The 14,724-nt window shown below is 38.4% G+C and overlaps 1 protein-coding gene across 6 annotated transcripts in view; it reads right to left on the bottom strand.

Annotated features, from left to right (window-relative positions):
- The window catches only part of kif21b (kinesin family member 21B), a 70,509-nt gene that overhangs the window by 39,242 nt on the left and 16,543 nt on the right, over positions 1–14,724 (bottom strand). For all 6 annotated transcript variants that reach the window (XM_023324952.1, XM_023324950.1, XM_023324955.1 and 3 more), the window contains exons 2-9: positions 6,575–6,797; positions 5,214–5,396; positions 4,033–4,182; positions 2,704–2,838; positions 2,228–2,407; positions 2,018–2,133; positions 1,726–1,921; positions 25–214 (exon numbers count right to left, since the gene is read on the bottom strand). In XM_023324952.1, the coding sequence (XP_023180720.1) occupies positions 25–214; positions 1,726–1,921; positions 2,018–2,133; positions 2,228–2,407; positions 2,704–2,838; positions 4,033–4,182; positions 5,214–5,396; positions 6,575–6,797 (1,373 nt within the window). The remainder of the gene's footprint in view (positions 1–24; positions 215–1,725; positions 1,922–2,017; positions 2,134–2,227; positions 2,408–2,703; positions 2,839–4,032; positions 4,183–5,213; positions 5,397–6,574; positions 6,798–14,724) is intronic.

Raw genomic sequence — 14,724 nt, forward strand, 5'->3', positions numbered from 1 at the left:
TAGAGCATCTCTGCATTCACGTACTTGACTTGGTGAGCAGAGTGCTGACCTCATTGGCCAGCAGATGTGTCACCCGTGTGTTGAGATGATCGATGGTTTCCTGCATGGCCTTTACTCTCAGGCGCAGCGAGTCGTTTTCTCTCTGCAGCATGGCGTTCTCCTGGTACAGATCGCTGTAGCCTTCAGCCCCATCCTCACCTGCCACACGCTTACCCTGCATGGAAGTAAACAAAAACATGGCAGTGAATAAAAACAAAATCGGTCTTCAGTAGAATAGCAGTCAGAGCTGGAAAAAAACACTGTTGCTCTACATCCCGAACGAACACTGCGCCATTGTTCAGAATGAGTGCAATCGTCTGTGGCTCTTCAAGGAGTCATTGTTGGGTTTGGAAAAAAAAAATCTGTTGTTTATGTCTGAAACTGAGAGCCAGTATCTAGTCACAGCTCACACCACAGTCCATTACTAGACTACAGTCACATCACATCCCTTACCACTTAGAGGTCAGCTTGCAGTTTCTTGCTAGAGTCTCTTCCTTTTGGTAACCATGGTAACTTCAAGCTAAACAACTGCTTGTCTGTTTCAGTCACACAAGTCAAAGCTGAACAAAAGTAGCCCCTACCTAAAGGCTCTGATATTATTATGTCATATTTCTATACTTGTGGTCCTTGACTGCATTCAGAACAATAGATTTTAAAAAAACATCTCTATGTTACATTGTGACATGAGGACCTCTTGCAGTCTATAACTTTCTTCATGGAAATGTTGTTATTTTCATACTTTTGTCACCTAAAACAACAAACTCTAATATGCTTTAGTGGGTCTTTATTTTGTTTCATAGACTTATCAAACTGTGGTGTGAATTTATCTCATTTGTTGAGTTCAGTTGTGTGTAATATAATATAATCTCAGTATAAATCCAGGTTTCTCAGAGAACATTAGAGGGGGTAAAAGATTTAAGATGGATGGAGAAAAATGTTAAAGCCTGCAAAACAACTTGACATTGGGGTAAAAGTTCATATTTTAGCAGGACAACAGCCCTGACAATAAAACCAGAGATACAATGGAACGCTTTAGATCAAATCATATTCATATATTAGAAGTCAGTCAAAGTCCAGAACCAAGTCAAAAGCAGAGTCGGTGCCAAGAAGTGAAAATTAATGTTCACAGATGTGCTCCTTCTAATCTGAAAGAGCTTGATCTATTTTTGCAAAGAACAGTCATAAATTTTAATTTATATACAGAAGAGATATCACAGTGCCCGAGCCAAAAGCCTTGCTGCTGTAAATGTAGTGAAATCTGTTTCAATTGACATGGGAAGTTCATTGATACACACAACACACTTTAGATCATGATTTGAAAATATATCAAGTTACATATCCTTTTATTCCAAATGCTGAGAAGTTCAATTGGTATTAATATTAAATCTGTGGGGTTTTTTTGTTCGTTTTTTTCTTTTTTTATTAATATGTTACTCAGCTTAACCACAAAGTTCTTGTTTCATTTTCTTATTATGTCCAGTTAGTTTCCTCAGTTTCATTCATCTTGTCACCTCCTTTGCTCTCTTTTTAGTATCCGTCACACTGACGAGGCGTTATCACTTCTTCTTCAACCTGCCACTTTCCATTTTGATCTTCTTCCCACTTCTGCTTAATCCAAATGGCTTCTTGCATTTCTGGTTCACCTCCTTCTCCCCCTCCAGCTCCCACCTAACATCCATCACTCACCGCCTTGTACTCCATCAGCTCCATCTGGAGTCGGGCCACCTCCGCACGTAGGGCGTTGATCTGCTGGCTGGTCTTGTCTTGGTTCACCACCACCTTGTTCTTGATGTTTCGGGCACGGTTGGCGTACTTCAGTGTGTTCAGCGTCTCCATGAAGTCCCGGTCCGACGGGCTGACGCAGGCAATCATGACTGTGTGGCTATAGGGGAGAGGATCAGCAGCTCAGTTCATTTCAGACATATCAGATAAATGAGAGACTTTCTTACATTTGAAGATACATTTGAAGTTTGAGTACCTGTTGCCTCCCAGCGAGTCTTGCAACAGTCGGGTAAGTTTGGAGTCTCTATATGGGACGTGTCCGGCTTTCTTAGTCTGATCACCTAAAGCGCTGATTACATTTCCAAGAGCCAGCTAACACAGAGAGGAGAAGATCCCAAACAGCATTTAAACAGAGTAAAATGTTTAAATGCACTGATGATCCAATCTTGTTTTGTTTCTGACCCACCAGTCCACAGTTAATAGAGATTCCCTCTCGGGCCCTTTCTCCAGTGGCCCCCGTGCGTTTGAGCCTTTCTGAGCCGGCCAGGTCCACGAAGTGAAACTTGGCCATCAGGGTCTCGTACTCCGGCTGGGCGATGGGGGAGGAGTCTACGCCGTTCACTTCGCCATTCTCTTCTCCTCCATTCTGCTCCAAAAGGCAAGCAATGAGTTCAATGAGTTCCAGCATCTTACTTCAAACTGGTAACTATTTCACCAGCTTGCATGCTCCTTACAATTATATTTTATTCAGTTATATATGAAAACACATTTATCTATGCTATTTTTGTCTTCTCCGTCTGCCCAGTCTCATTTAGAGAAACAATGTAACTGATAAACACCTTAAGCTAGACCTCCTAATTATGCTTTTTGAAAATGTTTTACTTATTTCTCTTTCATATTTAAGGCTCTCTCTACATCTCTACTCCAAACCTCCAGTCTTACCATTTGCTGCTGCTGAAAGACCCTCATCTGACAGAGATGGATGGTGAAGATGGCATGTGAGCGGGAGCTTTGTGCGTTCATCTGTGTGCTGGCTGTGGTACGGGACAGAGCCCCAAGCTTCAGGCACTGCAGCAGCTGCAAAACACGGCAAACATACAGAACATTTGCAGACTTTTCATTTAAAATTAGAAGAGAAAATTGTTAAAGCAGACACAATTTTGAAAAGAAAATCTAATTTTACGCTAATGCTTATCACCATTGCCCAGGGGAATTGAAAACCTTGCATATTTATTTAATCATTTAGAGAAAAAAAAATCGTTATCTGGCCGTCTCCAAACTCAAACCCATCTCTGCTCATTTGAATATCTGTCAACCATGTTTTTTTTTCCCCTCCTGGTGCTTCCTCTCCTAACTTTTTAATCATCCTGCCTCCATCTGTCTCCCTAGCTCCTTCATTGCCACATTCTCTCCCCCTCAACCTGTTTTGCTGCTTTAAGTCTTTTGTCACAAAAGGAGCATCCATTCATCTTCAAGGGTCTTTAAATAGATTATATTTTTGGGAATTTAAAGCCCAGGTGAGCTGAAACAAATAAGGCTATCATTCGTCTCTATTCAACACCCTGGATAATGATTGAAATAGCAATGCAGACTGAATCAGCAAATCATGACAAGGTCATTTGATTCCTGTGATCATTCTGCAGAATCACCACCTGCCCTCTTTGTCATTGTGATTAACAAATATACGTCAATAAAATAATATCTGAAGTCTTTTCCTCACACAATCACTGACTACTACTGGCATGGTATTATTGTGGAACTGATTTTTTTTCTACTTTTTATTTTCAGTTGAAGAATAAAGTAATGATTTTGTACTTCGCAACGGTGCTGTAGTATTTCCAAAAATATGTGAAATAATTTACATTTTAGAGTGGAGTGAAAATATATAAAACATAAACTTTAAGAAATCACCATTTTGGGGGAAAACAAGGAACTGAGTAATATAATTATTTAAGCAGCATTGAGGTAGGAAATTAAGAAAAAGGAAGAGATTTAATTTTAAAAAAAGTCTTCTATATGTGTTTAGATATCAATCAGCTAACGCTCTTGGCTTGTGCAGCAGGCAGTGTCTGATGGATAAACATGAAAGTGATAAGATCATACAAAATTTGGTATATAAGCAAAAGATGGTTTCTAACTGAGCAATGATGGAAAACTGATGCATTTTTACATAAAAAACTGATAGAATCTCACCAAAAAAAAAAAAACTTGGTGAACTCTTGCCCAGTTTGATTGGCTATAAAAAGACCACCCATATAAACAAGGACCCACCTCGTCCTCTGACTGCACCAGTCTGGAAGTGACTCCTGTGGTGTAGATGCTGCCGTTGGCGTCCTCGTGGATTCTGATGTTGGACTTCCTGCTGCGATTCTCTGGATCTCTACTTCCGTCAAACAAGTCCAGGATCTCCTCATTGTACAACTACGACAAGTCACACAGGCACTCATCATTATGAGTTATGGTATTTACTGTCAGAGTTTCTGCCTCTTTTTAGTTGTTTAAATCACAAAATTCTATTTTTTTTCTAGATTCAAAAACAACATTACTGATCTGTAGCATGTTAAAGATCAAAGCGTGATGAAGCAAATTAATGAAAGAATGTTAATTTAACGTGATGTAAAAACCCTGCATCTAGTGGGATTTTTTTTCCTAAAAAAGTCTAACATTTTTCATACTTATTTTTTTTCCATGCTCATTACAACCTAGAAAATAATAAAAGCACTTTTTCAGACTGCACAGGAACCCTGAATAACACTAAAAACAACAAATCTCCAGGAACAACATTCAAAATAATGACCTCTTTCAAACAAGCCAAGTCAAAGGTCACAGAGGGCCACTGAAAGCTCAGCTGTTCCCACCTAATGTCAAACACACACATTAGGTGTCTGTTTACCATCAACACGGATAAACTTTTGACCCAAAAGCAAAAAGAAAACACAACAATATCAAGGAATAGGATAGACTAAAAATGAAAGTAGTAGAAGCTGTTTGTATAAGATTATTATTTTTCTGGTTGTATTAGGATTTCTATTATAACCTGATCATTAAAGAAACCACAACACACACGCCCAAACGTACAACAGAACGCTCCCTAACATGCCCCTCACATTTGCTCTCCAGAAATCCCCAGAGGAAATGATTAGTAGCCATATATCTAATTTCTCCTACACAAGCATCCCGCCCTCTCTCTGATTCCTCGCTCTTATCCGTCTTCTGCTCCTTAGTGATGAGGAATAATGTCAGAGGTAATGGCAAACATTAATCAGGTCCCACAAAGCACACATAGACATCACAGCCCATCTGTCTTCAGACTGTCACATGCTGTTTGTGGATGAGAAGGCTGATCCTGTTGCTTCCTTTATGTTCTGGTTGGCGTTAATATGGACCAACAACCAAATTTATTGATCCAGGACTTTTCAAAATGTTAGATCAAATTTTTTCGTGTGTCCCACCTCCAAAAACTGGGCGCTGACTTTAAACTCTGGTGCCTGGATGCCGATCTCCTGGGCTCGATCCCTCCTGCTCTGGATGCCCTCAAACAGGTGGTGAACGGCCCGTGGGATGATGCCCTGCTCCTGCAGGCTCGGATTCACATCAAAACCCGTCCCCATGGTGTAGGTCTTCCCTGAGCCCGTCTGGAAGACATTTTATTAAAAAAAGAAAAGGAGAACATTCTTACCATGCCAAGATCTACATAACATTTCTTATCCATCCATGAATAGGCAACGAGGGCTCATTTAAACCCCTTAACCAATTAATGTACTGTGAAATCAACTGGTCGTCTGATTTTCACTTTGACTGGCCATGACTGGTGGTCTAAACTTCAAAAAACTATTTTATCAATTAGTGAGCTAAAGAACTAAAAACATAATGTGAAAGTTGTTGCTGAATAAACTCAGCATCTGCAATATCAGTGAGGTGTTTAAAAAGTAAGGCAATTTAAAAGGAAGCCACTTTCCCTCTGGCATAAAGACAAAATTAATTAACAGAATATCTTAGCGCCAACTCAAGTCATGGCTGCAACTGAATAAATTAACAATCCTGTAATCATCACTGTTGAACTTCAGTAGCTCTTTCTCATTACACAATTTAAACATATTTTTATTTATGTTGCCTAGCTTACATTGTGTTTTTAAGATTACATGTAGATTTTACTATTCTGCTTTGCACTTGTAGGGTCTAAACCATGTTTTGTTGCATAATCTGCAATGAGGATTATCAGACTTTGTTGAGAAATGCTTGTAGTTCATTCAGACTGTAAGAGAGAGAACAGCAAGACTTTAAACCCATAACAGGAAAGCTATTCTGTTTCATCCATTTAGCCTTTTAAATGTCATCTGTCACGGGACAAGCTGGATTTAAAGATGCAGACAGCATTTTGGAAATCTTACAGTCAAAATAAGAATCTACATATTGAAAATATGCAGGGAAAACTGTGTTTTAGTAATTCAAACCCCACCAGAAGCTAATCCAGGTCCATTTAGTCATATCAACTACGAGATCAGTATGTCTTTAATGACATCTCACACGAGGAAAGGTAGAAAAATAATCCAAAAGCCATTCTTACATCTTATAGATCATGAAAATAATAATAATAATAATAATAAGCCACAAATTTTTGATCAGTGCATCTCTTGTGAAATATGTTAGCTATCATCATTTGCATTGACACTGATTTTTTATGTACTTTGAGGTGCTTGATGTCACCACATCAGTGGCTGACATGCTTTCTGTTGTCAACATGCAATGATATGTGAATGCGTAGTAACTGTAGCCTAAATAACTCAAAATCTACAAATCCTCATGGTCGCACCTGTCCATAAGCAAACACGGTTGCGTTGTAGCCTTCGAAGCAGCCCTCGATGAGCTTGTACACACAGGTCTGGTAGATGTGCTGCTGCTCTGAGTCAATATCGAACACAAAGTCGTATGTGAAGGCCTTGTCCTTTCCCAGTAGGACCTGCGGTTCTCCAGGTGTGACCAGCGTGCACACGTGACAGCCCTCGATCTTCTCCTTGGCCATCTGAGGACGAATCCTAAAAGATAGGAAGTCAACGATATGGATATAAAAATCAAGCAAGGAGGATTATGACAAGATGAGAGTTTTAAATGTGGAAATTTAGTACATAAACAGAAGCTAAGCAGACAAACCACTGATGAAAACTGAGTCTGAATTGTTTAAATGCATCATGTGGCTAAAACACGATCATTTGAGAGCGACCAGCTGTAAATGGGAAACTAGGTTAAAAACATTATACTTGAAGAGCTAATGAAATGAACAAGGGCTCTTTCAAAGTAAAAAGTGAAGAAGTTTAAACATCTTTCCATTGAAAATGTGCACCAAACAGTACACCAAACTAAATCTGAATGTTTTACTCGATCGCATGACTGGAATATGCAAATATCTGCAGAACTTCCTCCGGACATCTTAAGGACACAGGTAGGCAGTAAATCTTTGAAAGCATTTGCTGCAGATGAGAAGGGAGTGCCTAATGGTATCTGCTGACTTGTGTAAACCTTTTCACCCATTCATCACTATTGTAGCTACATTTAATTACAAGTGAAGCTGATGCAAAACAATCGCCTAACAGCCTCTGCTTTCATCCCTGACATGAAATGTTGCATTATCTTCCATAACAGGATCATTTCATTAGGTATCGCGTTATACAGCTGCTAAAAAAAAAAAAAAGTTCTGGGCACCCCGTCTCTCGCAGCCATGCGGTGAGAATGCATCCCAAGTAGAAAATCCTCTGCTGTGAAATATACGTGTGAACGGCAGCTGTGGCAAAAGTCTGGACCAAACTCTGCAGTTTTCTCCTGAAAAATCTGTGGGGGTTATGTGGGAAAATGTCTCATGATGCTTTAGCAGAAATAAGGGGCTGCCCAAACTCACTAGGTTATTTAAAGTAGCATGTCAAAATAATTTATTAAAGTTAAATGAGTGACTAACTGATATTGTGAATCGTACTAAATTTAACAAATTAAAAGAAAAGTTTATGGTTTGGGACATTTTAATCAAAATCTTCTAAATTCAGAAACATTAATACTTTTTTCCATGTACAGTGAGTATCAGTCACTATCTCTGCTGACAAATCAAATTGATTGGGGTTTTTTTTATATATAAAAATGGTCATTTTTACTGTTTGAAAATCTATGAAACCAGATGCCAGAACAGTTTTTTCCTGACACTAATCAAGATAAACGGTGCGAGAAAATGAATGAGGTCAGACTCCGTGGCACTGTCTGTTCAAGCTGTGGTCTTGATTCACATGTGTGTGGATGTCAGCTGAGTCAGAGTAAGTCTACTGGTCAAAATACAGCAATATCTACACTACATTTCTTAGTTGCCTCACTAAATTATATGTTTGGTCAAATTTATATAAATACCAAGAGAAAAGTACATCCCCACAAACATACAGATTACTATTCAACGCTTTTTCAGATTTATTAGCCCACTTTAAATGTTTGCAAATGAAAACTTCAAATAAGCTGAAGATACCTTTTACAGCGATCTTTTTTTATGAACACTTAGGATTAAAAGAACATGAAATGTTTTTAATTATACGTCTTGATTTGCAGCACTCTACCACCTTGGGGGGAGAATCTATCTCTGAAATAGGTCCAAAAATCTCACTTTTAATTAATGATAATACCCCGTGTTTTTAGTGTTGTTGTCTTAATTACTCTTAGTCAAAGACATAAACTAACTCTAGAGTTTGTAACAAGGCAGCCTTTTGCAGCTGGATTTTATAGTGAGGATGAAAAGCTGAGGCAGTCAGGTGGAAACAGCAGTGGTTTATTCTTCACACAGCATCAACAATCATTTCACAGGTGAAACTGCAGCTTTAAATAGTCCCAGCTGTGACAGACAAAACCACCTTTAATTCACAGGGGGATCTCAATTCACCAATCTCCACCTATTTAAATAAATACCTTGTACTAAATACAAACATTTCCACTTACTTTTTATAAATATTTTATGTTTTATCATTACACCATAATGAAACACCACAAAACCCATAAACAATCCCCCACCCAATACTTTTGACGTTAGACATCAGAAATGAACAGGAAAAACTAAATTATATTTCAATTGAGTAGGAACAGTTTTACATAGTTCCAACACGGGAAATGTAAATGACGTGCCTGAACATTTACAGAGAGCAGACTGAGGAGAGTTGGAGTACGTTTAGGTAAACAGTATAAAAGAAACACTTTCACTTATCTATAAGTGATGAAACTGAGCAGAAATCTGAAATAAATCCAAAACATTATAAGTACTAGTCACTTAATATCAGACAATGTGGAAACTCAGGAGAAAAACCTGCATCTGAGTTTATGTAGAGAGACTCAAGTCACTATTACAAGCATTGTTGTCAACTCCTCTAATCAGGACGGGTTTCCATCCTGACAGGTAGTTTGCTGAAGTTAATTACTTTCCCCTAACATCCCAGCTGGAAAATAATCCCTGATAAGACGAGAGTGAAAGAAAGCGGTCCCTGGCCAAGAACAGCTTTGATGTCACTGACAAATGATGCCTGAACATTTGAGTTCAGGATAATTTAGATTTTCTTGACAGAACAACGGCATAAATCCTTACGGGCAAGATAAAGTTGATTTACTGCAGTTAAGACTTCCCACAATTACATGCTTCTGCATCAGTGCTGAGTCACTGAAGAAAAACTATCTGAGAACTTTTACTTTTCTTTAATTTACTTTACTATTGAAGAGCAGGTCTGCTGGATTGCATCTGGAGCTTTTGGAGAGACGGTAGAGCTCCGGTGGGGAGGACGGGTAAGAAGAAAGGTAAGCAGTTGACATTTACTAAAGCAATATTTTTTAAAGTCTTTACCTGGTGTAAATAAACCTCCTTATTCAGATAAACGCACTACAATTGCAACACAAAAACATACTACGTTATAAAGCTAGAGCGATTCAGAAAAATCCCCAACAGCTGTCATAGGATGGGACTAAAGTACAAAAACATTAACACTGGAACTTCTGTAAATACTATACATAAAATTTAAAAAAAATCAACAGTACTATCTTCAGTTCACACATGGTTCCTCTCAAGCATGCATTAAGTACCACACCCTCCACTGACACACACTTAATCCCTTTACCGCAAGTCTTAATGGTGCTGCAGAAACACACACCGGGGCATTTTTTCTGGCTCTCCTTCAGGCACAGAGGCATCTCTGAAGAGAGATTCTTGCAGCGAGGGATTAAACACATTTGAATTGTGCGATTCAGCAGCCGCATATGAGCCCAGGCCAACCTTATTATAAAGACAGAGGCTCAAAGCAGTTAGCAGACAGATGAGTTTCCTTTATTCCTGGATGTGACCTTGACACAGGTTAATGGATCTAAAAGTGCTGTTTAAGCCAATTATAAACATAAAGTGGATATGGCAAAAGAGCAGTACACTGACTTTATACAATAGAGTTGTCTGCTGCAGGATAGAGAGTGTGTGTGTATGTTTGTGTACTGCTTTGGGAAGAGGAAGAGAGTAGGTAATACACATAAAACAGCTTAGATTTATGCTTAACTGTTCCTTTGGAAGAAATTATACTAAAGAGTATTGAAAAACTGAATTGAGTACATAAAGAACTGCTTCTTGTGTCCCGCTATGCAAACGTACTCAAACCTCGATGTCTTGTATTTGGATTTTATGCAGTATTATTATGTACTACTTTGGATGTTTTTTTGCTTATTTTCAGCAGTGTCAGCAAGCCAGGACTCCATACTGAATAAAGTTTCCACAGAAAATGAGAAAAATCAAACAACTGGGGAACAAAAGAAGAAACCAAGTGGTTAATGAGCCAATCTGAAATAGCTTCTTTATAGAGAAACAATTTACTGTTCCCTGGAGTTTGGGTGCCTTCAAGGCAAAACAAAAACATGAGGAATGATTCTAAATGAACTACTATAAGCAAAAGTTAATCAACAGTTAATACCATTGTGAACAAATGACACATACATGGCAGTGAGATCCCATCAGATGGCCTATGGGATGAAGAACTAACAGCTTTCAGTAATCAACCAGCACAAGGGCTCAGCTGGATGAGTGTTTAAGACAGCTGCAGCAACAAAAGAATAGATCCATAGCATTGATCTCACATGTGCACAACCAACCAGACTCAGACCACACAATCAATAAAGAACATCTGATGCTAAAATTAGTCCAAGTCACCATGAATACATGAAATAAAACAAGAGAGACAGAAATTGAGACTATATGATTCCATCTGTTCTCACCTTTTGGGGTTCTAACATAAAAAAAGGTTTAAGTACCTCAGGTGGGATCTTCAGAAATGCTAATAGATAGCTGCTGTATCAACCTCAAGTGCATTAATGTTCAGTGATGCAAAGTAAAGTTACCTGGAACATGAACAAGGCAGCAGGCTTCTTCAAAATACAGTCATGAAGACTCAGCTTTTCTCATCACAGCCCTGCTTTTCAAAAGTAATGGGATTTCTAGCCTTACAAGAATACTGAGATTGGAATGTGTCATAAGCTAAGAACAACCACTGTTTGAAACTTGACATGTCAGCAAGAATGATGAGGCATGCCACAAAACATCAGGAACTCACACATCCACAAACACAGCGATTTGCATGGCCTATTGTTTCAACAACAAAACAAAATGCCTCACTTCATTTAAAATGCTACATAGTAAAATAATCCCCTTTACATGGTTTTTGGCCAATTAAAAAAAGAGACAATGCTAATTTAGTGATGTGCAAATGACAAAAGGAATTAAAAATATATGTCCAAGTCACTAAAAGTCTCAATATTTTGATGTATTTTTCCATTTAAATAGCAGAAACCCCATAAACTAAATTGGCTGAATTTATCAGCATAATTTAGAGCTTTAATTACTGATTCATTATAATTCTTGTGGTCTTTAAATTGTGAACTACAAATCCTAATAAGGTACCACATCCATTTCTGCACTAATCTCTGCTGTAACACAAGTGCTGACAGCATATCCATTTGCATTCCAGAAAATAGCCCCATCCAAATGACAAGTCTGCTAAACAACTGCGGGATGGGAGTGGGGGTGTGTAACCACAGAGCCAATAAAAATCAGTCTGTGTGATCACTTCCAATAATAAGTAAGTGCCATTTTCCCCCATGTGTGTGTATGTGTGTGTCTTGGCAATTTTGTGTGTTCATGCTCAATCAACCTCCAAGACCAAGCGAATGATAGCCACAGTTCATTTCCCTAATGTAAACACTTCAGTAAAGGCACAGCCCACACACACGCAAGCATACACACACACAGCAGCAGTTAATAGTATTCACTGGAGCTGTGAGTGTTTCAGACCTCTCTTGTCTCTCCTCTGGCACAGAGCCAGCAGAGGAAGCAACTCTCCATTTATGTCTTTTGCGAGACCCTTTTTTGTTGTTTTTAAGAGGATTAACATCTTCTCTTCCTTAATAACTTTTTAAATAACTCACTTCCAGTTTGCTCTCTGCCATTTGTGATATCAACTTTACAATCGCTGCACAGCAAAGTGCCTAATCCTTTGTGCTCTTGTCCATCGTCACATCTTGCACCGTTTTCAGCTAAGCTTCGGTTTACTGCCAATGAAAAACTGCAGCACAAAAGATTGAATAGCAGAGGGAGTTAAAGGGCCTGTTCCACTTTCCTCTTCCTTATGATAACAAGAGAGCCTCTCTAACTCTGTGACTTTAGCTCTCTCTCTCATTTCCTCACCCTCTGGCTGTCTTTCTTTCTAATAATCAAATGCCTCCCTGCTACTGAAAAAAAAAAACATTGAATTCTTTGTGTCTGCTCCACCAACAACTGTTTAAAATACAAACACCCCGTCCACCCACTTTGATCCAGCAGTACATCCAGAAAAGCTGTTGACAGATACCTCTATAGTTTTTTTGTATTCCAGGAAGCGTTGAGCTAACAGGTAGACAATAAAAGCAGGTGATCCTTCTTCACTGTAAATAAATAGATAAAAGAGGATATTCAAAAACGCCACTGTAAAAACAACAAACTATCTCTACGAAGTCCAGACGATTGGGATTGATTTTGTTAGTAACAAGTATTTAAAACTTAAGATCTAAAGATGGTGTGCAAATCCTTAAATATTTGCTTTTAACATATATATTCTGATAATCTTTCCAAGCAACCAGACCATGTGCACTTTGGAGGTGTGTGCCCTTCACAACAACCAGGAGGTCTGTTCCACAGACTGAAGACTGTGTACACATTTCTATGTAGAAGGAGGATGATCATGGTACAATGTGCATTGGCAGAAAGATTGTGGACCAGTCCTTTTCAGCTGTAGTGAAAATTATTTGGCTGCAGCCAAAGCAGCATTGGTTCGCAGTTTGCAGGGCAGCTGCAGCTGTTTTGATTCTTGTATTTCACTCACATGGAGCTTCATTCAATTAAACAGTGATGTTTAAAGAAAATAAACCTTTATTTTTGCTTTTGACCCAGAATAAAGTTAATTCTTAAACCATATTGTGACATAATTTTTATGTCACTTGCTTATATATAAGACAAAAGTGTTTCTATGTTTTCAATGAAAAGAAAGTTGGCAGTAAGAAGTATTCATACATATTTCTTAGAGAACAGACTTAAAATCCATTAGCTCCACTTTAAGCGTTGCGATGCAAAGCATGCTTCCATTTCGTACTATCATTATCCTTTTTCATATTTTCACTCAGTGCTTAGCATGTAGAACAGGACGTTTGACAAAGAAGGGGTTTGTTCTGGAGAGTTGGGTAAAAGAAAGTCAATACCTCTTTTCAGGTCATACTTTCAATTCGTGATGTGCATGTTCAGCTTGACAATTTCAAAAATTGGTGCAGGTGGCTGTTGGAGTCAGCCCACCACCGCTACGCCTCTGATCCCCGAAGAACAACTTTGCTTGTATTGGGAGCATTTGGAAAGCCAGGTTGCAGATAAACTTGCATGATGTGAATGACGAAGTGATCATTACTGAGAGGTTTGTGGTTGTATATTTTTCAGAGGAACCATGATCTGAAAGGGGCAAATAAACTATAAAAAGCTCAAATGTCTAAAGCATTTTTTATCATTCATAATAATGTAACCTATAATATTTACTGCTGTTTTTATTCTGAGACACCTTCAGTAATGACAGTTCATTTTTTCACAACCCATTTCTGTTCGACATGATACAAACTATGCAGAGACATGAAAGCCAGAGTCTAATGATTTTCCTGAGAAAACTTAATGTGCTTTGAGGTGTTCTCCTCTTAATTTCAGGCCTGTCATCACTTGTTTGTGGTAGCCACCATTCCAAGCAGCTTCATGATGGATCCCTGCTGTTTTGACTCCACCGCAGCTCAGCCACACAGTCAGCTGCTTGGGTGTCGTCTCTACAGAAACACCACAGTTTTGGTTCCTAATAAACTCTTGCAGTCTTATGCTACCAAATAATAATGAAGCATGACATAGCCATTTATCAACTTAATATTAAAAGAAGATCTCATCAATGAAAGTGCTTATTGAACAGCTGACATTCAAAGATGTGCAAAAAAATCACAATGCACTCAAGGTATGTTAGCCATAACTGCCTTAAGGACAATCAATTCAACAAAACTTCAAGAAAATGATGTTTTTTAGAATTTTCTGCAATGCTGACTTTTTTTTTTTTTTTACTGTTAAATTGTACTAAACTATACTGGAGGAGACCTCTATGAGCCCCCACCTCTATAGCCCACCAATTATGCTTCACAAAAAAAACAAAAAAAACATGGACCAACAAAAGAAAAGATGTAGTAAATTTAAATCTAGCAGAAAATTCAGAAATTACAAGGTTAACCCCATTGATGCATCAGATAATATCTATTTCAAAAATGCCTCAAAGTACCTGCTGTTGGTTATAGGCACAAAATTGGGGGGTTTTAGTTTTGATGCAGCCTGTCTGATGGGTGTACTTTCATAATCCAACCCAGTAACAATGACGTAAC

Source organism: Xiphophorus maculatus, chromosome 20, assembly GCF_002775205.1.
Source record: "Xiphophorus maculatus strain JP 163 A chromosome 20, X_maculatus-5.0-male, whole genome shotgun sequence".
In the NCBI taxonomy this organism is placed as follows: Eukaryota; Metazoa; Chordata; class Actinopteri; order Cyprinodontiformes; family Poeciliidae; genus Xiphophorus; species Xiphophorus maculatus.